Below are 26,792 nucleotides of genomic sequence, written 5' to 3'. Positions count from 1 at the left end.
CAGCCAGCACGGCTTACCCCAACCAAAACCCTGCCCTAACACAACTGCATTCTACTGAGACCATGTCTGGGGAGGTATTTGAGGGCTTTAGAAAATACATTTGATTGATTGAACAGAAATAAAAATGTATGTGGAAGTTAACATTGTTCCGAGATTTACCAGACAAGGGTTAGGGGTGAAGGGTCAGGATTTACCTGAGAGTGTGCATCAGATAGTTTTTCTGAAGGCCAGTTTCTCTCCCGTGATTGGTCTCTGTCTCTCTCACGTGATTGGTCTCGTTCCTTGTTCCGATGGCGGCTACTCTGATGACCAAACGACCGGGCAGACTTCTGGATGACCACGTGATCTGCCCCATCACCCGGGACCTATCAACAATGAGATCAAAGATCACCACTCTGCTCTGACCAGCAGAACATCTCCCTGGAACCCCAGAACATCCCCCCAGAACATCCCCCCAGAACATCCCCCCAGAACATCCCCCTGGAACCCCAGAACATCCCCTCAGAACATCTCCCAGGAACCCCAGAACATCCCCCTGGAACCCCAGAACATCCCCCCAGAACATCCCCCCCAGAACATCCCCCCAGAACATCCCCCTGGAACCCCAGAACATCCCCTCAGAACATCCCCCTGGAACCCCAGAACATCCCCTCAGAACATCCCCCTGGAACCCCAGAACATCCCCTCAGAATATCTCCCTGGAACCCCCGAAAATCCAATTAGTCCAGTTGGTTTACAATCAAACTTCATTTGAAAATTATTAACTGGGATTAATAACCACACCAGCTAATTTACATACTAATCAGACCTAGAATTGCATTGATCAACCATGTGAGGTTAACTGTCCAAACATATTACTTTTGCTGTGTCTGTCAAGAAATCACCCAGTTAGTCTGTCTTTATAATGTACTGTTTAATATTAGTAAATAAAATTGCAGTTTGCTGCAGGCTGAAATGATTTTCATTCTTTCGAGTTTTGGCAGGAATAAAAACAAACCAACATGTGACTGGATAAGAAAACCTTTGGTGTCACTGTTTTAAAACTTTCATAACCCAATTTAGTCATACTGTAAAAGGTCCAGAGTTTTACCTGGTTAGGTAACCAAAACCACATCAGGAAAAATGAGGGGCCCCAGATTCTCCACCAATCTTTCCTTCATTCCTCCCTCCCTCTCTCTGGACCACACCCCTCTCTCCGGACCCCTCCCCTCTCTCCGGACCCCTCCCCTCTCTCCGGACCCCGACCCTCTCTCCGGTTCCCGACCCTCTCTCCCAACCCCGCCCCTCTCCCCCGACCCCGCCCCTCTCTCCCGACCCCCTCTCCCGACCCCGACCCTCTCTCCCGACCCCGACCCTCTCTCCCGACCCCGACCCTCTCTCCAGACCCCACCCCTCTCTCCAGACCCCACCCCTCTCTCCAGACCCCACCCCTCTCTCCAGACCCCACCGTTCACCTGGAACCCTTCAACATGCTGTTACCTGCATGCAACCAAGATCACCATGGGATTTCAACTACAGGATAAAATTATGTAGAAATATAATATAAATCAAAAGAACAGACAAATACTTGACTTGAATGGGGACTTGTGTTCTATTCATTCTACTTCTGTGCATTTTGTTGGCTCTGTCAAATCCAGGAAGATCACTGAAAAATGCCCCCATCAGCCATTAGAGTCCCACAGACCCAGAGAATCATACAGTATCAGGACGCTTTCAGCAGGCCCTGTCTGGGCAGACTGTCCTGTTTTAAACAGTTACATTTTAAGGGGAGAGGAATGAATCTATGTGACCAGATATAAGCATTAGCATAATAGCAGCGACTCCTGCTGCACAGACTGTTTTCATTATATTAGCATTAGCATAGCGCCGACTACCCATACATCAAATAGGGTAATCATGACAAACATTAGCACAGTTCTGGCTACTGCATGGGTTCTGAAGGACTAAATGTCTACATACAAATCCCCTTGATGGATCTGTTGGGTGGGTCTAGTTTCATGTTGATTGGAATGATTAAAGACTAGAATTGAGGAGGTGAATTAGAGTTGATTGTTGATATTAATGTCAGCATGCAGTGATTATGGTGGCTCCAATGAGTCAGTACTCTACTGGGGAAGGAGACGGGAGAGGGAAGAGGAAAAGGGGGAGGGAGGAGCAGAAAAAAGGAGTTGGGGAGAGGTATACCATGGCATAAGGTAAAACAGGCAACCTCCTCACTGAGGAGCTAGGATGCGTTATATTATTAAACAGGGGGAAAATACATTTCTTGATGAGGGGAGTCCGGCCATCTGGGACCTCCATCTGCAATAGAAAAACCACAGGACTCCAATAGAAGACAGGCCACAACAATAACATCAACTGAAACATCGACAATGAAATAAAGAGTTTCCTTTTTCGTGGGAATAGACAGAGAACAGAAAACTAATACAGCAGTTCTCAACTGGTTTTGCATTTCGGGGTGCAACTTTGACAATAGTAATTAATCTTCATTTTGTTTGTTATGGATCCTATTGTAATTTAGATTTTATAATATTGTATGGATAGGCCTTATTGGACATGTCGCTCTTGCAAAACAGACTGTCTCTACAGGTTAAATAAAGGGTTTAACTGGTTAAAGAAAATAAATAAGAAAAATAGATTATGGTTCTATGTTTATACAGACAATATGGACCATTAGAAAATATCAGAAAACTTATTAATTATACATTAATGAAGAGGATGTGGACAGTGGATTTCTTGCTTTATCTAGTTAGATATATTGTTCAACTGTGGACCCTGAAAGATGGCAAGTTATACCAAAATCACTGATCTAATTGCTCCAGATAAACAAAGTAATATTAAAACAATTGAATACTTAATTTTAAACCATCTTGCTCCTAGAAATATTTCCATCACACTTCAATCAGTTAACATCTCCCTAACTAGCTAGCTGTAGCTAATTATGTTAGCTACTGAGGTATCCTGTCTAGCTTAGTCTAAATTGTCTGACATGAACTTACTGCCTCTAAATGTGAAGGAAGGGGTTGTCAGGAATCTGCCTGTAGATCAGGATCCATGCATTTTCAGTCAGTTGAAACAGGTGTCTACAATAACGTTAATGCTGGTGTCACAATGATAGTGGGCTTAGTTTGAGAAATATCACAATATTTGCTATCAGCTAATTATCAACGGTAGCAGCTAGCTTTGGTGGAAAATATAAAACTTACTATCTGCTGCACTGGTTAGTACAAACTGTAATTTTTTGTGTTTGAAATGGCTAATACTAGTTTAGCTAAGTAACTAAGTAACTAAGCAAATGCAAACTTTTATGACATGGTCAAATCCTAAATACAAATCATTGCGGCTCAAAATGCATAATTGGTAGACTTAGATGTGCATATCAAAGAATGACAATTTTTTTCACATTATTTACAGAGATATTGCTTTAGACTGAGGTTATTTCAATTTATGCTGTGCACAGCACAACCCTAACCCTAATTGAGACCCAATGTATCCTGCTGCTGTGTACGTATAAGTAGTATTTCAAAATAAAATATGTCCATTATAATTAAAACCAATTGTTGTACACTTCCATAACACTCTGAAAATCTCTGTCGACCCAAATCTCAAGTCTCATGACCCACCATGTGTGAAATGCTGTGCTAGCAGATGCCATTGAAGGAAGCCCTGAGACAGATGCACAGACATGTACAGACATATTCATAATGTATGATGTGCTACATTACATAGACAACACACTTCACCAGTCACAGAAGAGAGAAGAACAGGACATAATAGAACAAAACAGACCAGAACAAAACAGAGCCCACCGTTTGGGATTTTTTCTTCTTTTTCTTTATTGCTCTGAAGAAGCCCTGCTTCTCCTTCTCTTTGGTTGGCTCTGATTGGCTCATCACCACTGTCTCTGGGCTCGCCCTATTGGACAAAACAACAAAGTTCAGCTGAAACGACAGCGGTCTAAGATTCAGAAGTATTGCACTATATAGGAATGGGTTGCCATTTATATAATAACTCCTAAAACACTATAAAGTGAGGGGGAAAAGTATTTGATCCCCTGCTGATTTTGTACATTTGCCCACTGACAAAGAAATTATCAGTCTATAATTGTAATGGTAGGTTTATTTGAACAATTTGAGACAGAATAACAACAAAAAAATCCAGAAAAACACATGTAAAAATGTTATAAATTGATTTGCATTTTAATGAGTGAAAACGCCTCGCTGGCGTGGGGCCACCTTCCAGTGGGCTCACCACCCACAGGAGGGACCATAAGAGGTCGGTGCAGAGACGATCGGGCGGCAGTCGAAGGCGGGGGCCTAGACAACCCGATCCCTGGACACGGAAACTAGCTCTAGGGACGTGGAACGTCACCTCGCTGGCAGGGAAGGAGCCTGAGACCGTGCGTGAGGTTGAGAGGTTCCGACTAGAGGTAGTCGGGATCACCTCTACGCATGGCTTGGGCTCTGGAACCACACTCCTTGAGAGAGGATGGACTCTTCACCACTCTGGAGTTGCCCATGGTGAGAGGTGGCAGGCTGGTGTGGGTTTGCTTATAGCTCCCCAGCTCTGCCGCCATGTGTTGGAGTTTACCCCGGTGAACGAGAGGGTCGTTTCCCTGCGCCTACGGGTCGGGGATAGGTCTCTGTGTTGTTTGTGCCTACGTGCCGAACGGCAGTGCAGAGTACCCGACCTTCTTGGAGTCTCTGGGAGGGGTGCTGGAAAGTGCTCCGACTGGGGACTCTATCGTTCTACTGGGGGACTTCAACGCCCACGTGGGCAACGACAGTGACACCTGGAGGGGCGTGATTGGGAGGAACGGCCCCCCTGATCTGAACCCGAGCGGTGTTAAGTTATTGGACTTCTGTGCTAGTCACAGTTTGTCCATAACAAACACCACGTTCAAGCATAAGGGTGTCCATCAGTGCACGTGGCACCAGGACACCCTAGGCCGCAGGTCGATGATCGACTTTGTTGTCGTCTCATCTGACCTGCGGTCGTATGTCTTGGACACTCGGGTGAAGAGAGGGGCGGAGCTGTCAACTGATCACCACCTGGTGGTGTGTTGGATCCGATGGCAAGGGAGGAAGCTGGACAGACTCGGCAGGCCCAAGCGTACTGTAAGGGTCTGCTGGGAACGTCTGGTCGAGTCTCCTGTCAGAGAGATCTTTAACTCCCACCTCCGGCAGAGCTTCGACTGGATCCCGAGGGAGGCTGGAGATATTGAGTCCAAGTGGACCATGTTCTCCACCGCCATTGTCGAAGCGGCCGCTCGGAGCTGTGGCCGTAAGGTCTCCGGTGCCTGTCGAGGCGGCAATCCCCGAACCCGGTGGTGGACACCGGAAGTAAGGGATGCCGTCAAGCTGAAGAAGGAGTCCTATCAGGCCTGGTTGGCTCGGTGTCCCCCCGGAAGAGCTGGAGGAAGTGTCTGGGGAGAGGGAAGTCTGGGCATCTCTGCTTAGACTGCTGCCCCCGCGACCCGGCCCCAGATGAAGCGGAAGAAGATGACATGACATGAGAGAAATAAGTATTTGACCCCTCTGCTAAACATGACATAGTACTTGGTGACAAAACTCTTGTTGGCAATCACAGATGTCAGACGTTTTTTGTAGTTGGACACCAGGTTTGTACACATCTCAGGAGGGATTTTGTCCCACTCCTCCTTGCAGATCTTCTCCAAATCATTAAGGTTTCGAGGCTGACGTTTGTCAACTCGAACCTTCAGCTCCCTCCACAGATTTTATGGGATTAAGGTCTGGAGACTGGCTAGGCCACTCCAGGACCTTAATGGGCTTCTTCATGAGCCAGCCCTTTGTTGCCTTGGCCGTGTGTTTTGGGGCATTGTCATGCTGGAATACCCATCCATGACCCATTTTCAATACCCTGGCTGATGGCCCTGTCCATCGTCACTTTAATGCAGTGAAGTTGTTGTAAGCAGAAAAACAACCCAAAAGCATAATGTTTCCACCTCCTTCACAGCGTAGTGTGTTACCAACTGTTTTCTTGGTGACTATGGTCCCAACGGCCTTGAGAACATTGACAAGATTCTCCTGTGTAGTTCTGGGCTTATTGACAGTTATTTTGTGTTTCATCCATTTGCAAATAATAGCATCAACTGTTGTCACCTTCTACCCATGCAGATTGACGATGGTCTTGTAGCCCATTCCAGCCTTGTGTAGGTCTACAATAATGTCCTTGACATCCTTGAACAGCTCTTTGGTCTTGGCCATGGTGGAGAGTTTGGAATCTGATTGATTGCTTCTGTGGACAGGTGTCTTTTATACAGGTAACAAACTGAGATTAGGAGCACTCCCTCCTTTATCCTAATCTCAGCTCGTTGCCTATATAAAAGACACCTGAGAGCCAAAAATCCTTGACTGATAGGAGATCAAATTCTTATTTCACTCATTAAAATGCTAATCAATTTATAACATTTTTGACATGCATTTTTATGGATTTTGTTGTTGTTATTCTGTTTCTCATTGTTCAAATTAACCTACCATTAAAATTAGACTGATCATTTCTTTGTCAGTAGGCAAACATACAAAATCAGCAGGGGATCAAATACGTTTTTTTCAAAGAAATATATATTTTCAAGATAATGAGTAGGGGGTTGCAAACCAAAGGGAATTATAAAACCTGGTAGTAGGACTGAGGTACATGGTAGTAGGACTGAGGTACATGGTAGTAGGACTGGGGTACATGGTAGTAGGACTGAGGTACATGGTAGTAGGACTGAGGTACATGGTAGTAGGACTGGGGTATTTAGATTTTTGCTCGATTTCCAACCATGTGTATGTGGTTGTATTTTGATGACAATTCCATGCATGTAAAAATAAAAAAACAACATGATAGAACTTGCAACTCAAGACCAGTATTTTGGGTTTACAGATTTCTGAAGTTACTGTTTAGCCCATTACAGCACAGTGATGAAAGCACAGTTTCCCTCCTTTATGCAGGACTGATTTACCTGATGGGCATTTCTGGGTTTTCCACCAAGAACTCTTTGTTTTAATCCTGCCATAAACTGTCAATGGGGTCTGGACATCATTCCACACCATGAAAAGTATTATTCCTCAACTATTTGGATGTAGACGTGTGTTTTGGACCAATGTCTTGCTGCATGACCCAAGATGAGCTTCAGCTCACAGACAGACAGACCTGTAGAATTCTCTGATACAGAGTAGAAGTCCTGTTCCTTAAATGTTGGCATGTGTTCCAGGTCCTAAAAAAGCAAAGCATCTCCATGCTTGGTATGATGTTGTCAATGTGGAATGCATTGGTTGGTTGGTTTTTAGCAGACAAAATGGGGCCACAGAATATTGTCCATAACATTTGAGGATCATTCACTTGCTCTTGACAATGTTGAAATGAGCATTCTGCTTTGCTATGGTGCAATCAATTTCATTTTTGCCAAGTCTGTTTATGATGGTAGAGTCATGAACACGTATCTTAGCTGAGACAAGAGGCCTGCAAATTACTGGATGATATTATTGGCTTCTTTGTGACTTCCAGGATTATTTTAAACCTTGATTTTGGCAAGATAGACACTTTTAAGAAGATTTACTCCTGTTCCAAACTTTGGACAATATGGCTCTGACTATGGTTCACTCTTAGACTCACTTCAACACAGAAAACGATATAACCAAATTCAATGTGAGCAAATTCAATTTGAGCAAATTCAATGTGAAAACAGCGTAAACATTCTGAATATCAGAGGGGTAAATACTGTCACTCCTCCCATTACTGCACTACATAGGGGTGTCTTTGGGCTGAACCCTCACCACGGGTCGAAGGCTGGCTGGCGTTTGGGATGGTTGGTCAAGGTACTTCCGTCCACTGCAACACCTGGTCCTCTGCTTCCCTGACCTCCATTATCAGGCCGCGGGGAGGGCACTTTGGAGCAACAACAGCAACAACAATAAAAATTATACTAATTAAAGAAAACAAATTCAACAAAATCAATGTCAACAAAAACAACACCAGAAATTATAACTACAGTAAACTAAAAGAAACCGAAAATCAGTACAATTGGCATGTTGTACTGGCAAAGTATTGAGGAATATTGGTGGATCCAGTAAAATGTGTCAAATAGGGCTGCAATGATTAGTTGACAGTCGATTATAAAAATTGGTTGAACGTGGAATACCAGTCTTGACTCGTCGTTCCAGAGACGTTCTTAAGTGGGGAGACAGCAATCGCAGCACTTTTCCCCTTACGAACATTTCTGGTCGTTCATTTTTAACTGCAATGCACAACAGGAAGTGCTGGGGGCAGTATCGCTTCCACTGTCTGCCATGACTGTCACTGTAAGGCTCCTCATGAAGAAGAAGTATGAACGATGTACCAGCAGCGAGAAAGACCAAAACTTTCGGCACCCGACGGAAGTGGAACGTTTCGGCGGGAGATTTTTAAAGCAAGTTGTCAGGCACTGTGTGTTGGTGGGAAGAATCTGATTGAGAAGTGATTGCTTTACTGCAACAGCTCCAACCACAACCAGCGGAAGCAGGGATAGCTGTACCGTGAATGATGCCGGCATGGCAGGAAGTTCAGACGGGAGTGGAGTGGACATCGCTGATGTGGATGGGAGACAGGAGGGATGGTCTTACACCGGGGGTGCCAGGAAAAAGATTAGGAAACGAGTTCGGGGGAAGGAGGATGGGGAATGCAACTCAGGTGGGGAGGGAAGTAAGGATGTGAGAGGGGAGGGAGGAGGATGTGTGGAAGGGGGGTATAAAGTAGTGGTAGTGTTTACGGAACCGACTGGAAAGATGATGAACCCAGTAACTTTGACCAGAGCGATTAAGGCGGAGGTTGGGCGGGTGATAGATGCAAGGTGTTTGATTTTTGGTAAGGTACTCATTGTTGTGGCTGACGAAGCACAAAGGGATAGATTGATGAGTATGGATGTGTTAAATGGTGGATGAGTGAAGTGTCAGGTGCCGGGAAGTACAGGGAAAAAGTGAGGGGTGATTACAGGAGTGCCTGAAGAACTGACAATGGAAGAGCTTCAGAGTGTGGTGTCAGGAGGTATAGTGGTGAACGTAAGGCGGATGAACAGAAGAGATGGGAGGAGCGAGCAGGTGAACCCAACAGTGTTGTTGGAATTTGGAGGTCCGTTACCGAGTAGGGTGCAGGTGGGGTTCATTAGTTACTATGTAAGGGATTATGTACCGCCGCCGCTGCAGTGTTTCAAGTGTCAGCGTATGGGACATGTAGCAACTGTGTTTCAAGTGTCAGCGTAAGGGACGTGTAACAGCTGTGTTTCCAGTGTCAGCGTAAGGGACATGTAGCAGCTGTGTTTCCAGTGTCAGCGTAAGGGACATCTAGCAGCTGTGTTTCAAGTGTCAGGTGAGAGTGGGCGGGATGGGGTCAGGTGAGAGTGGGGAGAAGGAACACGGTGCAGGGTTGGTGTCAGAAGTGATGGTGGAGAGGCGTCAGGTAGTGTTGTCAGAGATTTAAGCAAGAATGTGTGGTGGGTAAAGATACGTTGGTAGTGGACAGGATTGGCTTCTTGGCTTTCATCTGTAGTGTAATGAATGTTAGTGAGCAGGTCAACAAAAAGTCGGCATGAATAGATCTAGTGGTACGTGCTGCTAGGGAGTTTCTTTCTATTTCTGAAGTTACCGGGGCAATGATTCATGAGGTGTTTGGTGGCTAATGGACAGGAGTTTAAGAAGTTTTGTATTGTATGGATGTGGTACCTGATGTGGTGTGTGCACAAGAAACGTGGCTTAAGCCCATGTTGGAATTTGTGATCCCGGGCTTCAGGTCATCGTATTGGGCCAGATTAAAGGGGAGTGTGAAGGGGCATCCAGCAGCCAAGGCTGTGGTTGACTGCTGGGAGAAGGAAGTGGGAAAGGTAAAGGTGTTTGTGTGGGTGATTGGGAAGTTGGTGGAGGAGTATGGGTTAAGTGAGAGGGAAATGGGGCCTACAGTCGCACTGGGTAATGTTCCGCATTGGTTGTTTCCAAAGCCAGGGGTGGATGTCAGTTTGTTACAGGGAAGGAAGGAGTGGGATGAGGGGTGCATGGGGGATGTGTGGAAAGGTGTGTTGGTGAGGGGTACTACACGTTTCTCCAGATACATACAGATGGGTCAAAGGATCCGGAGAGTGGGAGGGTTGGTGTGGGGGTGTATGTGGCGGAATTTAGTGTAGAGACGGCTCAGAGACTGACAGACCAGGTGTCTGTATATACAGTACAGACGGCTCAGAGACTGACAGACCAGGTGTCTGTATATACAGCAGAGATGGTGGCGATGACTCTTGGGTTGAGGTGGGTGGAGGAGGTGAGTCCCTTGAGAGTGGTGGTGTGTTCTGACTCAACGGTGTTGTTAGGCAGCTTACAGACTGGAAGATCAGACAGAGGTGACTTGTTGGTGGATATGATGGTGTTGTTGGGATTGGAGAGGATGGGTGTGGTGGTTCAGTTCTGCTGGGTGACGGCTCATGTTGGTGTGGAGGGTAAGGAAGGGGCTGATAGGTTGGCTGGGAGTGTGTGTAGGAAGCAGGGGGTGGGTGTACAGGTACCGTTAGGACGGGGGAAATTAAAACGTTGCTAAAGGGGGTAGGTGTTGACTGTTGGCAGAGGAAGTGGGATGGAAGCAGGAAGGGGAGAGGGTATTATGGGGTGCAGCGGACAGTGAGGGTCGAGGTGAGGAATATGGGGTGTAGGAGAGAAGATGTGATGTGGTGTCGACTACGGTTGGGACATACAGGACTGAACGCGTCATTGAAGGTCATAAGTAAGCATGAAACAGGGCTGTGTGATGGGTGTTGAAACGGTTGAACATGTGTTGATGTCATGTGAACAGAATGATGTTAAGAGGGAAAGGTTGTACAACAAGTTCACTACAAACATTGTAAAGTAAAGTTGCAATTTTGTGGCAGCACTGAGCTGATGCATGAGCATCTTAAATGCAAGCACCCTGGTGCTGTGATATCTACGCCAGATGGGTAAGTTTTAGCGACCGTTTTCAATGATAGTATCGTAATGTATGTTAGTTTACCTGTCGGAAAACAGGGTCACACGGATGGTGCTGACTAAGATAACGCTATTTCAGTTGTGTTAGCTAACGCGAAAGTGCAATATTAAATCTGAATTATAGGAGTAGCCTACCCTGTCTGTCTTTCAGTTGTAAGTATATCAGTCTTTCAGTTGTAAGATATTTATTTAAATGGTTTACTTAGCATAACCAGTACCCTATCTGTGATAAACTATGATACATAACCTCCAATTTGTTAATTAATGCAGCTTTTTGTTTCGTTCTTTCTCTTTTAGTAGTACTAGGCAAAGGCGTGTGGATGAGTTTGTCCTGAAGAGAGGCTCATGCACCCCTCAAATGGCTGAAGTCTAGACCGACAGCATCCTCAACATGGTTGTCAACGACATGAGACCATTATCCATGGTTGGAGATGAGGGTTTTAAGCAGATGATTCACTTATTTCCTAGTTCGTTTTAGACTTGCAGAGTTAGGCCTTCCAGCCCTCCATGCTGGGGCAGAGACTGCTATATTGAGTTACATATTTGCAAATATTTTTGTCATCACATGTATTAATGTTACAAATAAATTTTTACATGATTAAGTGATAAAGTTTCATATTCATATGTTTCATGGGTCATTATTTATGTTAAGGCAGACACTGGACAACTAGGTGACATTCACAGGTGTGCAGTCTTGAGCAGGGTACAGGACCCCGAGATGGAGGGCGTGACAAAAGTAATCATTGACTAATCTAAAAAAAGAATCACCAGATGTGTCGACTACCAAAATAATCATTCGTTGCAGCCCTAGAGTCAAACAATTTAAAGGAAATGCAGAGAGAACTCATTCAGACCACTAAGCATGTTTGCATGTCGGGCTACAATGTTCTTAGCATAGTGTAATATTTTAACAGATTTTTATGATCTTTCCATTTATCAAATTCTGGGTGCAAGTACATTGTTTTGTGCATGGGTAGCCAACAGGAAAGTGTTTTGAAGTGATTGGGGATAACATGACTGGTTCTATTAATGGCACACTACAAAATAATACAACATGACAGAAGTTACATAACAAATCTTTCCATTATACTAAATGAATACAAATTGTATTAGACCCGGCCCCAAGGCACAGCCCCAAACTGGCCTAACGGCACTGCTTACTGCAGCAGCGCTGGGTATACTGACCATATCAACATATTCTTTTACTACTTAAAAATTGGGAATCATTCTCTCAGGGCAACCCCTCTACATATTTAATCAGTACAGTAGCTAGTATGAACTGTATGGACACAATAAACCTGTTTTCATACCAACCTCTGTAGAAGCTGCCCACTCGATGGGGCATGGAGTCACTGTACATGATGCGGTTTTCTTTAGAAGACACACCATCCTCTGGGTACTGATCATGATAGACCCCCACCTGGATCACACAGGTTTAGAAAAATAGGATGGAGTCAGAAAAAGACGGGTTTAGGATTAAATAGAACATATTAAAATCAGACAGACCATTTTAGACAGGGAGGATGAAGTCAGACAGCAGACGGATAGGGTAAGGTTAAGACAAAGAGAATGAAGTCAGACAAACAGACAGACAGGTTTAAACAGCAGACAGATAAGGGTTAAGTTTAGACAGAGATGAAGTCAGACAGACAAATGGACAAGGATAGGAGTAGACATGTTAAGTAATTAGCCTAGTTTATCTCTTGACCTTCAACATGCCTGTGTTGAATGTTGTAACAATTTTTGCTCCTGTGAAGTGTTATTTCATAATTGTTTATGACTAAAAAGTATAGAAAATGGCTATTTTTCCCCACAAACTTTGCTTTTGTGACCAGCACAGTGATATTTTGAACTTATATGAAAACAGGTGAATTTGTTTATTTTCCTTCAGAAAGAAACTGTCAGAAAAAAGTTTGAAAAAACATGAATCCAAATTCACATAGTAAATTCACAAGTAAAAAAAAATATGACTACAAAAGATTAGTGAATAGTTTTTCACAAATCAGCCCCCAAATGTAGTCTCCCATCATGTTCTTATTATACTGTTCTTGGAAGTGGCGTTCAACGTCCAGAATATCCTTGTGAAAGCGCTCGTCTTTCTCCTCCGAGTACACTCCCATGTTCTTGAATTCATCAAGATGAGAAGGAAATGGACGTTGAGGGACATCCTACTGCCCATTGTGCCATAGTTCTTCACCTGATTCTCGGCCTTGTAATTGCCCAGGAAGCCCCGAACCACTCTTTCCGGGGGTCCACCAGTGGCTCCCACTTGACGTTGTTCCTCCCCACAGAGAACTCTGTCCGCTGTGTCCAGTCCTGCCTGTGATAGTACACCTTGGTGTCCACCAAGGCAAAGATAGCAGGGAAACTTGGTAAAACCACTGTAGAGTCCCATCAGGAATGCCACCATTTTGAAGTCTCCTATGACCTCCCAGCCATAAATAAGGTAATAGGTACATTTCAAAATATCACTGTCCAGGGGCCTCGTGTATCAATTACACTGCATGCACAATTATTAGGCAAGTGAGTATTCCAATCGTATCATTATTTCTATGCACATTTTCCAAACCATATAAACTTCAATGCTCATTGCATTGAATCAGTTTCAGGTGATACATATGTGTAATGTGGGAGGGTGTGGTGAAAGTGAATTACACTTTCTATCAAGGTGTGCATAATTATTAGGCAGCTTCATGACCTCAGGTAAGATGGGCCAAAAAAAGAGTTTTAACTGACCCTGAAAAGTCAACATTTTTAAAATGTCTTTCAGACGGATGCAACACTCTTGAAATAGCTAAACTATTGATGTGTGGCCACCAGACAATCAAATGCCAATTAATTGCAAAAGACTTGAGAAGAATTAAACGTGACTCTACCATTATCCTCCAGCGCCACCATATTCCAGGACTGCAACCTACATAGAGTGTCTAGAAGTACAAGGTATCAAGTGTTCAGCGACATTGCCAAGGTCAAGAAGGCTGAAAGAAGACCACCACTGAATAAGATTTACACATTGAAGGGAATAGATTTGGCAAAGAAATACCTGAAGACAGATTTTTCAAAGGTTTTATAGACAGATGAAATGAGGGTGACTCTTGATGGACCAGATGGATGGGCCCGTGGCTGGATCGCTAATGGACACACGACATCACTTCAGTCAGGCACCAGCCAGGTGGAGGAGGGGTACTGGTATGGGCTGCTATCATTAAGGATGAGGTTGTTGGACCTTTTTGGGTTGAAAATGGACTGAAACTCAACTCCCATACCTACTGCCAGTTTCTGGAAGATACTTTCTTCACGCAGTGGTACAGGAAGAAGTCCTCAGCATTCAGGAAGGCCATGTTCCTTATGCAGGACAATGCTCCATCACATGCATCCAAGTACTCCACTGATTGGCTAGTCAGCAAGAGCCTCAGAAATGCCCGAATAATGACTTGGCCCCCTTCCTCTCCTGACTTAAATCTGATTGGACCCTTCACAAACGTGAGATTTACAGGAAAGACAATACACCTCTTTGAACAGCATTTGGGAGGTTGCAGTTGCTGCTTCAGTTAACAGATCAAGAAACTGACAGACTCCATGGATGGAAGGCTCAGGGCAGTTATTGAAAAGAAGGGTGGCTATATTGGTCACACAATATTTTTAATTGTCATTTTGTGTTACTTATTTGTTACACTTTAAAATGTATGAATAAACTAGAGAGTTGGGAGAAATTATTTGTTTGTAATTTAGTTGCCAAATAATTGTGCACATTTATATATTCCCCTGAGAAAGCTCAAAACTCACTTTTCCTTTGTTAAATTTTTTTTTATTGAAACTCAAGGTTTGAGTTTCAATTATTTTGGATTGACATAGTGCATTGTGATTGTTCAACAATAAAATTAATCTTGAGAAATACGATATGCCTTATAATTGTGCACACAGTGTATGCGTACCATACACTACCATACACTACAACATGCCGAGGTCTCAAACTGGTTCCACGGAGGGCCGAGTGTCTGCAGGTTTTCGCTCTCACCTTGTACTTTATTGACTAATTAGGTCACTAATTGGTTAGTTTCTACCCCCACCTGGTTGTTTAGGTCTGAACTGGGAACCAATTTAAAGGAACACCCAAAAACCTGCAGACACATGGCCCTCTGTGGAACCGGTTTGAGACCTCTGACCTAGAGGTTCTTTGTGTTTTTGAATGAGCTAAATCGTTTTCACACATGTTGGCTTACAATTTATAATTAGCTAAAAATGACAATACAGCTAATAGGCCTACACTAATAAAAGTTAAGTCTATTGCTATGCAGCACTAAACGAAAAATGCATTTGACTAAAATGGAACATTTTAACACAAGGTCTTTCCAAGAGTCACTGATCTATAAAACTTCTGAAATGTTAGATACTTTCTTGGCCACATTCTCTAGGCTACTGTTTCTTTTAACAGATCTTGCGTTTGCAAGACAGCCCCAGCTGTACCGCCACGACCCGGTACAGTCCTCACTGGAAACCATACGGAACGCTGCCGAACTGCAGAGCCCCGCAACCCAACTCCGGTATGCCACTGCAGATACTTGTTCTGTAACAAAAATAACAGCGACGTCCAAGGCCCTCATGACTTGAACTGGGCTTGAACAATTCGGTGTCCCCATCTAGGACTTTTCCACTCAGATCTCCCCAATGACGCCTCCGATTTGCTGGTCAATGGGAGAAGTATCTGTCACACTCTGCCCACCTCCTGTAGTTTGGACACTGGTTAGGAGCGCAGTAAATTGCTTTCTCACGTCCACCTTGACTGATCTCTGACCACTTTATTTTACATAAAACAGCCACATCTTGCAATGTGGAATATTTATTACTGCTTGTCAGGCTACTTGATATGTTTCGTAAAAGGACATGTATTTAGATTCTATATCAGATATTATTTGAAGTTCACATTTTGGGAAATGTATTTTCTTCTAAGTTTTTTCTGACTGGTCTCCACTTTGCTTTGTGTATCAACTGAAATTTCATAGTCAATAAGGCGCAAGATTAATACATGAGGCCCCAGGTCACAAAAGCAAAGTTTGTGGGGAATAAAAGCGATTTTCTATACTTTTGAGGCATAAGCAATTAGGAAATGACACTTACTACCCAGGTTACGGTGTAACCATAGCTAAACGGGGGGGATTGAGGGGCTTGCATCCATGACAACAGAAATAATGGTCATATTGTAGAACCTCCAGCTAAATGTAGCTACTAAAAACTACTTCTAGGACCACAGCTGAATAAACTACTGGTTGGATTCGAAAGTTTAAAGTAAAAGTGAAAAGATAATTCAGAGTTAGGCAAAGACAACAGAAAACAAGGAGCACTAAAAGCAAAGAGACAGACAGCAAGAGTGATTGAAAAGGACAGAGATGGTTAAAAAGAGAGTCCAGTGTGTTTTGACCGATAAATGTTTCATATTTGCCCAAAATGTGTTGTTTGAAATTAGAGAATCGCTGTACGCACTTGTTTCAGGCTCATCTGGATCAATCAAATGTGTTGTTTGAACTCATTAAAGGACTAACACAGACAACAGAAATAGTATTGTGTTCGGAGCCATGTAGTAACCATGGTGAAAGCACGTCAAACTTACCTAAGATGAATAGTCATTTAGATGCTGAAATGATTCTATTTAAGACTAATGGAAAGGAGAGCTGGTTGACCCTGGACTAATGGAAAGGAGAGTTGGTTGACCCTGGACTAATGGAAAGGAGAGCTGGTTGACCCTGGACTAATGGAAAGGAGAGCTGGTTGACCCTGGACTAATGGAAAGAAGAGCCGGTTGACCCTGGACTAATGGAAAGGAGAGCTGGTTGACCCTGGACTAATGGAAAGAAGAGCCGGTTGACCCTGGACTAATGGAAAGGAGAGCTGGTTGACCCTGGACTAATGGAAAGGAGAGCTGGTTGACCCTGGACTAATGGAAAGGAGAGTTGGTTGGCCCTGAACTAATGGAAAGAAGAGCCGGTTGACCCTGGACTAATGGAAAGGAGAGCTGGTTGACCCTGGACTAATGGAAAGAAGAGCCGGTTGACCCTGGACTAATGGAAAGGAGAGCTGGTTGAGAGCAGACCTCTGTGCCTTTCTGTCTTTGAGCGTGAAAGGAGCTGGTGTTGTCCCTTGTGGAGTCCCTGATCGGTGCTCTGGTGTGGGTAGCTGCCTCGCTGGTGGCTGCTCCTTCACTGCTTTGCTGCTGGCCGACAGGCAGAAAGACAGACAGGAAACATAGATGAACAGCATATACACTGAATAATATACAGCTCTGGAAAAAATTAAGAGACCACTACTAATGTTTCTTAAATCAGCATCTCTACATGTATGACAGCCATTCCACTCCAGTATCTGTTAAATTCCAACACAGGCACACCTAAATTTATGTAACGAGGTAGTGATTAGGTGATTACCTGAAGCAAATCTTATTTAACAAGGAAAAGTATAAAAACCACTGCTGTGGTCATCACTATCCTCTTGCAATAGGACCAGCTGGATGGCAAAAACTGTGCAAGTAGTACCTCAAGGGTAATTTGAATAAAAAAATAACTATTCAGCATCACAAAAGAGTTGAAAAGAAAAGCTTTGAGTGAGGAAAAGAAGGGTTCAATTCTGGCTTTACTGGCAGAGGGATACAGTGAGCGTCAGCTTCCTTCTATCCTGAACAATTCATAAGAACAAGGTCAAGCAACAGACATTAGGGACAACATTGAGTGACATTTGAATGTCACTCAACAATCGTAGGATGACATCAAGTGACCTACAAAAATAATGTCAAACAGCAGCTGGGGTGAAATGCACGATGAGGACGGTTTGAAACAGGCTCCTAGGGGCAGGGCTGAAGTCATGCAAAGCTAGAAAAAAGCCCTTCATCAATGAGAAGCAAAGAAGAGCCAGGCTGAAGTTTGCAAAAGACCTTAAGGATTGGACCATAGAGGAATGGAGAAAGGTCATCTTCTCTGACGAGTCAAATATTCAGCTTTGCCCAACACCTGGTGGTCTAATTGTTAGACGGAGACCTGGAGAGTCCTACAAGTCACAGTGTCTCGCACCCACTGTGAAATTTGGTGGAGGATCGGTGATGATCTGGGGATGCTTCAGCAAGGCTGGAATCGTGCAGATTTGTCTTTATGAAGGACGCATGAATCAAACCAAGTACAAGATTTTCATGGAAGAACACCTGCTTCCTTCTGCTCTGACAATTTTCCCCAACTCTGAGAATTGGTTTGTCCAGCAGGACAATGCTCCATGCCACACAGCCAGGTTAATCAAGGTGTGGATGGAGGACCACCAGATCAAGACCCTGTCATGGCCAGCCCAATCTCCAGACCTGAACCCCATTGAAAATCTCAGGAATTTGATCAAGAGGAAGAAGGATGGTCACAAGCTATGTGTAACTAGGTGTAGCTTAGTCTCTGAAACCAGACAACTACTTCTGCAGTCTATGAATATCTACAGCTGCCCAACACTATTCCTGGAGATCTACTGTCCAGTAGGTTTTCTGTCCAACTCTAATTTAGCACACCTGATTCTAATAATAAGTTGGATGAAAAGTTTAATCAGAAAGAGAACCTACAGGACAGTAGATCTCCAGGAACAGGGTTGGCCAACCCTGTATAGTGGAACTAGGTGGTGGTAGTGTGGAACAAGGTGGTGGTAGTGTGTAACTAGGCGGTGGTATTGTGTAACTAGGTGGTGGTATTGTGAAACTAGGTGGTGATAGAGTGTAACTACGCGGTGGTATTGTGTAACTAGGTGGTGGTAGTGTGTAACTAGGTGGTGGTATTGTGAAACTAGGTGGTGATAGAGTGTAACTAGGTGAAACTAGGCGGTGGTATTGTGTAACTAGGCGGTGGTATTGTGTAACTAGGCGGTGGTATTGTGTAACTAGGCGGTGGTATTGTGTAACTAGGCGGTGGTATTGTGTAACTAGGCGGTGGTATTGTGAAACTAGGTGGTGGTATTGTGTAACTAGGCGGTGGTATTGTGTAACTAGGTGGTGGTAGTGTGTAACTAGGTGGTGGTATTGTGAAACTAGGTGGTGATAGAGTGTAACTAGGTGAAACTAGGCGGTGGTATTGTGTAACTAGGCGGTGGTATTGTGTAACTAGGTGGTGGTAGATTGTAGGTAGGTGGTGGTATTGTGGAACTAGGTGGTAGAGTGTAGGTAGGTGGAACTAGGTGGTGGTATTGTGGAACAAGGTGGTGGTAGAGTGTAACTAGGTGTAACTAGGCAGTGATATTGTGAGATTAGGTGAAACTAGGTGGTGGTAGAGTAACTAGGCGTTGGTATTGTGTAACTAGGCGGTGGTATTGTGTAACTAGGCGGTGGTATTGTGTAACTAGGCGGTGGTAGATTGTATGTAGGTGGTGGTATTGTGGAACTATGTGGTAGAGTGTAGGTAGGTGGAACTAGATGATGGTATTGTGTAACTAGGCGGTGGTATTGTGTAACTAGGCGGTGGTATTGTGTAACTAGGCGGAGGTATTGTGTAACAAGGCGGAGGTATTGTGTAACAAGGCGGAGGTATTGTGTAACTAGGCGGAGGTATTGTGTAACAAGGCGGAGGTATTGTGTAACAAGGCGGAGGTATTGTGTAACTAGGCGGAGGTATTGTGTAACTAGGCGGATGTATTGTGTAACAAGGTGGAGGTATTGTGTAACTAGGCGGTGGTATTGTGTAACTAGGCGGAGGTATTGTGTAACAAGGCAGAGGTATTGTGTAACTAGGTAGGGGTATTGTGTAACTAGGTGTAACTAGGCCGTGGTATTGTGAGATTAGGTGAAACTAGGTGGTGGTAGAGTGCAACTAGGCGGTGGAATTGTGGAACTATGTGGTAGAGTGTAGGTAGGTGGAACTAGATGATTGTATTGTGTAACTAGGCGGTAGGCGGTAGTATTGTGTAACTAGGTGGTGGTATTGTGTAACTAGGTGGTGGTATTGTGTAACTAGGTGGTGGTAGAGTGTAGGTAGGTGGTGGTATTGTGTAACTAGGTGGTGGTATTGTGTAACTAGGTGGTGGTATTGTGTAACTAGGTGATGGTAGAGTGGAGGTAGGTGGAACTAGGTGGTGGTATTGTGAGATTAGGTGGAACTAGATGATGGTATTGTGTAACTAGGCGGTAGTATTGTGTAACTAGGTAGTGGTATTGTGTAACTAGGTGGTGGTATTGTGGAACTAGGTGTAATTAGGTGGTGGTAGAGTGTAACTAGGAACTGGTAGCTGACTGACCCTGGTGATGTCCTCATCTCTAGAAGAGCCTCCAGAGTGTCGGGGGAGGGTGCGGTGTTGTAGCTGCGGGGAGAGGAGCTGTAGACTAGAGGCTCTGGTGGGCAGTCCCTGTCCCACCGCCAGACCCCCCTCTCCGCCCCCTCCAGGGGTCCTCTGACGCTCCCGTCGCACATACATGGAGTGGCGGTGGGGCCTCTGTTGGGAAGAGAAGGGGGAACTGTAGCCCAGCCCAGATGCAAGGCCCTCATGGGGGGCGGACAGTGAATGACCATGGCTCCCACCTCCTCCTGGGTCATCAGAGGACTTGGTCTCCTCAGAGATCTTGTGTCGTGAGGAGGCACGTCGGGAGGAATCCAAGGTGTTGCTTTCTCTCTCTGACCGCCGGCCTGCTGGGGAGTGGCCTGAACGGTCACCATGGCGACTAGTGAGTGGGCTGCCGGGTGCATTGAGGTCCAGACAGGAAGTAGGGAAATAACGAGATGGAGGCTCGTCACAGTGGAGACGTGGGTCATTAAGGTTCCCTACTGACTTGGCGTCACTCAGGGCCCCGTGGCTCTTAGAAAGGTTCATGTAGGAGCTGTGCTCCCCCACATAGCTGTGGCGCTCTCGCTCTCTGTATTTGTCTCCTGATGTCAGAGTGCTGGTCTTCCCCTCTACGAAGCTGTGGCGGTTCTGCTGAGAGCGACTGTTGGATTTGAGGTACTTGGCTCCTGGTCCGTCTGGAGTTCCAGAGATGAAGTCAAACTCTTTGCTCTTGGTCTCCTTAGGGCTGAGGAGGCGCGGCAGGTTAGCCAGGTCCTTGCTGCAGGAGGCAGAACGGTTTAGGAGCTGGGGACCTGGGGCGTAGCTCTTTGGATGGAGGGTGGGGCTTAGGCTGTTGCCGTTCAGGAAGCTGTCGTTGCTAGGGTGGTTGGTCGGGTGGAGGTCTTCATGACGAGGCAGACTGGAACAGTCTCTACTGGTCGACCGGTGGTGGCCTGAACTCCTCCCACCATGACTCCTGATCAGAAGACAGAAGGTGTGGGCGGGGGGGGGATAACAATAGCATTTTTATATATATAAAAGCCTCTATGTTGCATCAATACAATCTGCTGGACCTTCCAGACACAATATGAAGATGCAAAAGGAAATGAACTGATTCGGCTCTACCGTGTCTGAACTGATCTAAGCTACATCTGCTCTAAACTGACTGGACTGATCCAATTTGGACCGACTGAAGATGACTGAACTGATCTGACTGAAATTATCTGTACTGTTTTTGACCTGATCTGTATCTTAACTGTATCTGACTGATGAGCGGATTTAGTTTCTGTTTCCTCAGCTCACTGCATGGTGTAGTATAGTCTCCTACCTGCTGAGAGCGCTGTTGTCTGTGTGGTGCGGCTTCCTCTTAGAGGAGCGAACTGGCGTGGGTGTAGGAGGTCCATGTCGCTCCACTGGTCGCGGCGTCTGGAAGGCATGGTGTTCCAAACTTTGCTCTGTTAGGAACCTCTCTGTAGGACTCAACAACAGCAGGTTCTAAACACACAAAAACACACACACACACACACACACACACACACACACATTTGTTTTTCTATCCTGTTGGGTGTGAAACCCAGAAATACATGTTCCCTGTCCCCTAGCCCTGAACTTCATCTAATCCTTAACCTGAATAACCTAATCTTCATGCCTAAACTTAACATAGCCCTAACCTGTAATCCATATACCCAAAGGTTACCCCAATTCTCACACTATATGCAAAATTGAACTCTTTTCCAGAACCTGACCCTAAACCGGAAATCGCATTTTCTGTACTATACACACACACACGCACACGCGCACGCGCACGCGCGCACACATACACCTGGCCCACACACACACACACACACTCCTTACATCCTGCCCTCCCTTCCTCCAGGCAGCTGAATGAGTCATTATAATTATCCTCCACATCCAACTGGAATAGATCAGCTTCCTTCCCACTCTCTATAGAATATATAGAATATTAATGTTCAGGGAAATTAAATGCTGCAGCTTCCTCGATGCTCCCTACAATGCAAGTACATTAAACTGGGGACTTCCAGTCTCTATTTCAACAATTAGTACAGATTCCTGTTTTTCTGTCCGGGGCCCCCCCTCGGAAAGGATCAATGTCACTAGACCCCCGTCTCAGCCCCAGGGTTTAACGCTGCTGTATTATTGTGACGGGGGAGTAGGGTCAGTTCTCCTTCACTGTAAATCCTTGTAAATCTAAGGTATGTGCTCTCTACATTTTCCACTGTTTTCTGCTCTGTTAAAACTTAGGACATGATGTCTCCCGAGTAACAGGCTCGAAACACTTCTGTCGTCCCTGTCCAAAGTCCTCCTGGTTGTGTTGCAGATCAAGACGATACCTGACGATTCCATTTGCCACTCTTTTGTGACCGCCAGGCTAGTACAGTGTCAACTAGGCTGGCGTTGCGCGTTAGCCAGGCTGGCGTTGCGCGTTAGCCAGGCTGGCGTTGCGCGTTAGCCAGGCTGGCGTTGCGCGTTAGCCAGGCTGGCGTTGCGCGTTAGCCAGGCTGGCGTTGCGCGTTAGCCAGGCTGGCGTTGCGCGTTAGCCAGGCTGGCGTTGCGCGTTAGCCAGGCTGGCGTTGCGCGTTAGCCAGGCTGGCGTTGCGCGTTAGCCAGGCTGGCACATGTAAAGGACTTGGTAGATTAGATGGTAAGCAAGCATTCAGTTCTCATAGTCAATGTGTTGGTTGCAGGAGAAATGGGCAGGAGAAAAGACCTGAGCAACTTTGACAAGGGCCATATTGTTATGGCCAGACGATTGGGTCAGAGCATCTGTGAAACAGCAAAGGCTTGTGGGGTGCTCCCGGTCAGCAGTGGCAAGTACCTACCGAGAGTGGTCCGAGGCTGGGCAAACCAAGCAGGCTGTTGGGCGCTCAAGGCTCATCGATGTGCAAGTACAACAAATGCTATACCATCTATTTCAAACCCAAGGAAGGTTTTACTGTGGCATAAGTCAAAATCTTTTTTTGATTGTTATGGGAAGAATGTATCATAACATCACACCCTGCTGAATAGCTGCAGACCTGTCATGCTGACCCCTGTACTGCCCTCAAAAGACCCATCAGAGTGCCCATGCTGACCCCTGTACCACCGTCAAAAGACCCGCCAGAGAACATGATGAAGAGTTCAATCTGTGGCATGTGCTGGACCAGCAAGTTCGATCCCCGGCGACTCCACATAGCAACTACAAATATCTTGGTACCAAATAGCACAGGACCCTTTCATGGGTCTTGTAGAGTCCATGCCTCAGCGGGTTGACGCTGTTTTGTTGGCACGCAGAGAACCAACAGCATGAGGCAAGTGGTCATTATGTTTCGGTTCATCTGTATATAAATGTATTGCTGTAACATGGGTTTGGCTTTCTCCACATTCCTTTCCGATTGAGGATACAGAAATTCCTTTCAAGACACTAGAACTCTTTTCAAGCACAAAAACAGCAATATTAATATTTACCAACAAGAACAATTGGTATGGCAAGGGCACCTTGGGGCATTTGTACCTTTGGGCATTTGTACCTAAAGGCCACCTTGGGGCATTTTGACCTTGGGGCATTTGACAGAAAGGGCCCAGATTCTAATACCCCCACTGTGGTTCGGACTCCCCCACCAGACTGACATAATGGCCATCTGATAGATTAGCAGGAAGAATGGAGTGCATGGAAAAGTGCAGTAAATAGGTTAAAACTGTTGTTAGGGTACTTTTTGATTTACTAAAGTAAGTATGGAAACAATACTCGTCAGCCGCTGCTGTTCACAAATTACGGAAAGTACAGAGATGTTTCACAGACTGATTTCCAATAACACTTGATCTGGATTTAAAACAAGTGAGCTACTGTAGCTAGTCTGGCTCAGAAGGGTGTCCAGCAGGCCATGACCAAGCAGAGAGTGGTGGGTGTGGTTGTGTTCTCAGTGAATCATCATAGCCTACAGGATGAGCCAACCACCCTGACATCTTTGTTTACTGCTGCAAAGGAACAACAGTAGTGGAGTAGGGTAGAGTACAGTAGAATATGGTGACGTAGAGTACAGTAGAATATGGTGACGTGAGCAGAGTAGAGTACAGTAGAATATGGTGAAGTTGAGTAGAGTAGAGTACAGTAGAATATGGTGAGTAGGGTAGAGTACAGTAGAATATGGTGAAGTTGAGTAGGGTACAGTAGAATATGGTGACATTGAGTAGGGTAGAGCATAGCAGGATAAGGTATACTACTGTAGTGAAGAAGGGTATAGTACCAGTAGAGTAGAGTAGCAGTAGAGCATAGTAGATATTGGTATAACTAAGCGATAATATAGACAACAATGATCTTTTGGTTTTGTTAGATACACTCTGGGTGCAGCAACAAAATAAAACCAAGTGACAGGCTGCAGGGTGGCATGTTAGGTTCATGTAAAACAAGGCTGCAGGGAGGCATGTTAGGTTCATGTAAAACAAGGCTGCAGGGAGGCATGGCAGGTTCATGTAAAACAAGGCTGCAGGGAGGCATGGTAGGTTCAAGTAAAACAAGGCTGCAGGGAGGCATGGTAGGTTCATGTAAAACAAGGCTGCAGGGAGGCATGGTATGTTCATGTAAAACAAGGCTGCAGGGTGGCATGTTAGGTTCATGTAAAACAAGGCTGCAGGGAGGCATGTTAGGTTCATGTAAAACAAGGCTGCAGGGAGGCATGGTAGGTTCATGTAAAACAAGGCTGCAGGGAGGCATGGTAGGTTCATGTAAAACAAGGCTGCAGGGAGGCATGGTAGGTTCATGTAAAACAAGGCTGCAGGGAGGCATGGTAGGTTCATGTAAAACAAGGCTGCAGGGAGGCATGGTATGTTCATGTAAAACAAGGCTGCAGGGAGGCATGGTAGGTTCATGTAAAACAAGGCTGCAGGGAGGCATGGTAGGTTCATGTAAAACAAGGCTGCAGGGAGGCATGGTAGGTTCATGTAAAACAAGGCTGCAGGGAGGCATGGTAGGTTCATGTAAAACAAGGCTGCAGGGAGGCATGGTAGGTTCATGTAAAACAAGGCTGCAGGGAGGCATGGTAGGTTCATGTAAAACAAGGCTGCAGGGAGGCATGGTAGGTTCATGTAAAACAAGGCTGCAGGGAGGCATGGTAGGTTCATGTAAAACAAGGCTGCAGGGAGGCATGGTAGGTTCATGTATAACAAGGCTGCAGGAAGGCATGGTAGGTTCATGTAAAACAAGGCTGCAGGGTGGCATGGTAGGTTCATGTAAAACAAGGCTGCAGGGAGGCATGGTAGGTTCATGTAAAACAAGTCTCTATTTTTAAAGAGCTCTGTTACAGTTTGGCTTAATTATATAAGTTAACTTTTGAAGTGAGAAATTGTTAATTTCAGGGTTTTTGCTAATTAAAGATAGCAGCATCTAACAGGTAGGCTTCTTCTTTATATGGACTTTGTTCACCGGTGTGCAGCGCTGGCTTGCTCAGCAGTCCTTATGTTACTGATGATGCAATTAGAAGTTACAAATTCAATAGAAATAATAGGAACGTTGAGCAAAATGTATCCACAGTCAACCTCCAATTAATATATTGACTGTTGCTATAGTTCAGGCTCTACATCACCTTATTTTTATAGCTGCCAGGTAGAAGATTCTCTAACATGTCATACCAATTCCCCATTCTCACTTGTTTGGCTCTACTTCAGGAATCTCCAACAGGTCTCTTGCAAGCTAATGGTGGCTAGTGGTGACTTCTGGTAGCTAGTTGTGACTGGTGGTGCCTACTGGTAGCTATTGGTGGCTAGTGGTGACTACTGGTAGCTACTGGTGGCTAGTGGTAGCTACTGGTGGCTAGTGGTAGCTACTGGTGGCTAGTGGTGCCTACTGGTAGCTATTGGTGACTACTGGTAGCTACTGGTGGCAAGTGGTGCCTACTGGTAGCTATTGGTGGATAGTGGTGACTATTGGTAGCTAGTGGTGGCTAGTGGTGACTACTGGTAGCTATTGGTGCCTACTGATAGCTATTGGTGCCTACTGGTAGCTAGTGGTGCCTACTGGTAGCTAGTGGTGCCTACTGGTAGCTAGTGGTTGCCTACTGGTAGCTAGTGGTTGCCTACTGGTAGCTAGTGGTTGCCTACTGGTAGCTAGTGGTTGCCTACTGGTAGCTAGTGGTTGCCTACTGGTAGCTAGTGGTTGCCTACTGGTAGCTAGTGGTGCCTACTGGTAGCTAGTGGTGCCTACTGGTGCCTACTGGTAGCTAGTGGTGCCTACTGGTAGCTAGTGGTGCCTACTGGCAGCTAGTGGTGCCTACTGGCAGCTAGTGGTGCCTACTGGTAGCTAGTGGTGACTACTGGTAGCTAGTGGTGACTACTGGTAGCTATTGGTGGCTAGTGGTGACTACTGGTAGCTAGTGGTGACTACTGGTAGCTATTGGTGGCTAGTGGTGACTACTGGTAGCTATTGGTGGCTAGTGGTGACTACTGGTAGCTCGTTGTGGCTACTGGTAGTTAGCTATTGATATTAGCCCTCTACACAGTACCTACTACAGGGCGTTTACTTTCCAGCACACTGCTCTCGTCGGCCTGTGTGGT

The 26,792-nt window shown here is 45.3% G+C and overlaps 1 protein-coding gene across 6 annotated transcripts in view; it reads right to left on the bottom strand.

Annotated features, from left to right (window-relative positions):
• Positions 1 to 26,792, bottom strand: part of LOC105029433 (cyclin-dependent kinase-like 5) — a 76,221-nt gene that overhangs the window by 2,691 nt on the left and 46,738 nt on the right. For 2 of the 6 annotated variants that reach the window (XM_029121555.2, XM_029121560.2), the window contains 7 exons: positions 21,574 to 21,740; positions 20,223 to 21,222; positions 17,071 to 17,190; positions 12,297 to 12,402; positions 7,782 to 7,893; positions 3,810 to 3,915; positions 195 to 365 (listed from right to left, as the gene is read on the bottom strand). In XM_029121555.2, the coding sequence (XP_028977388.1) occupies positions 195 to 365; positions 3,810 to 3,915; positions 7,782 to 7,893; positions 12,297 to 12,402; positions 17,071 to 17,190; positions 20,223 to 21,222; positions 21,574 to 21,740 (1,782 nt within the window). Of the gene's footprint in view, positions 1 to 194; positions 366 to 1,442; positions 2,302 to 3,809; positions 3,916 to 7,781; positions 7,894 to 12,296; positions 12,403 to 17,070; positions 17,191 to 20,222; positions 21,223 to 21,573; positions 21,741 to 26,792 lie in introns of those variants that run through there. The other 4 variants (XM_029121559.2, XM_029121558.2, XM_029121556.2 and 1 more) reach the window with 4 other exon arrangements.

Source organism: Esox lucius, chromosome 8, assembly GCF_011004845.1.
Source record: "Esox lucius isolate fEsoLuc1 chromosome 8, fEsoLuc1.pri, whole genome shotgun sequence".
NCBI lineage: Eukaryota > Metazoa > Chordata > Actinopteri > Esociformes > Esocidae > Esox > Esox lucius.
This window is presented reverse-complemented; position numbering and strand designations above follow the sequence as displayed.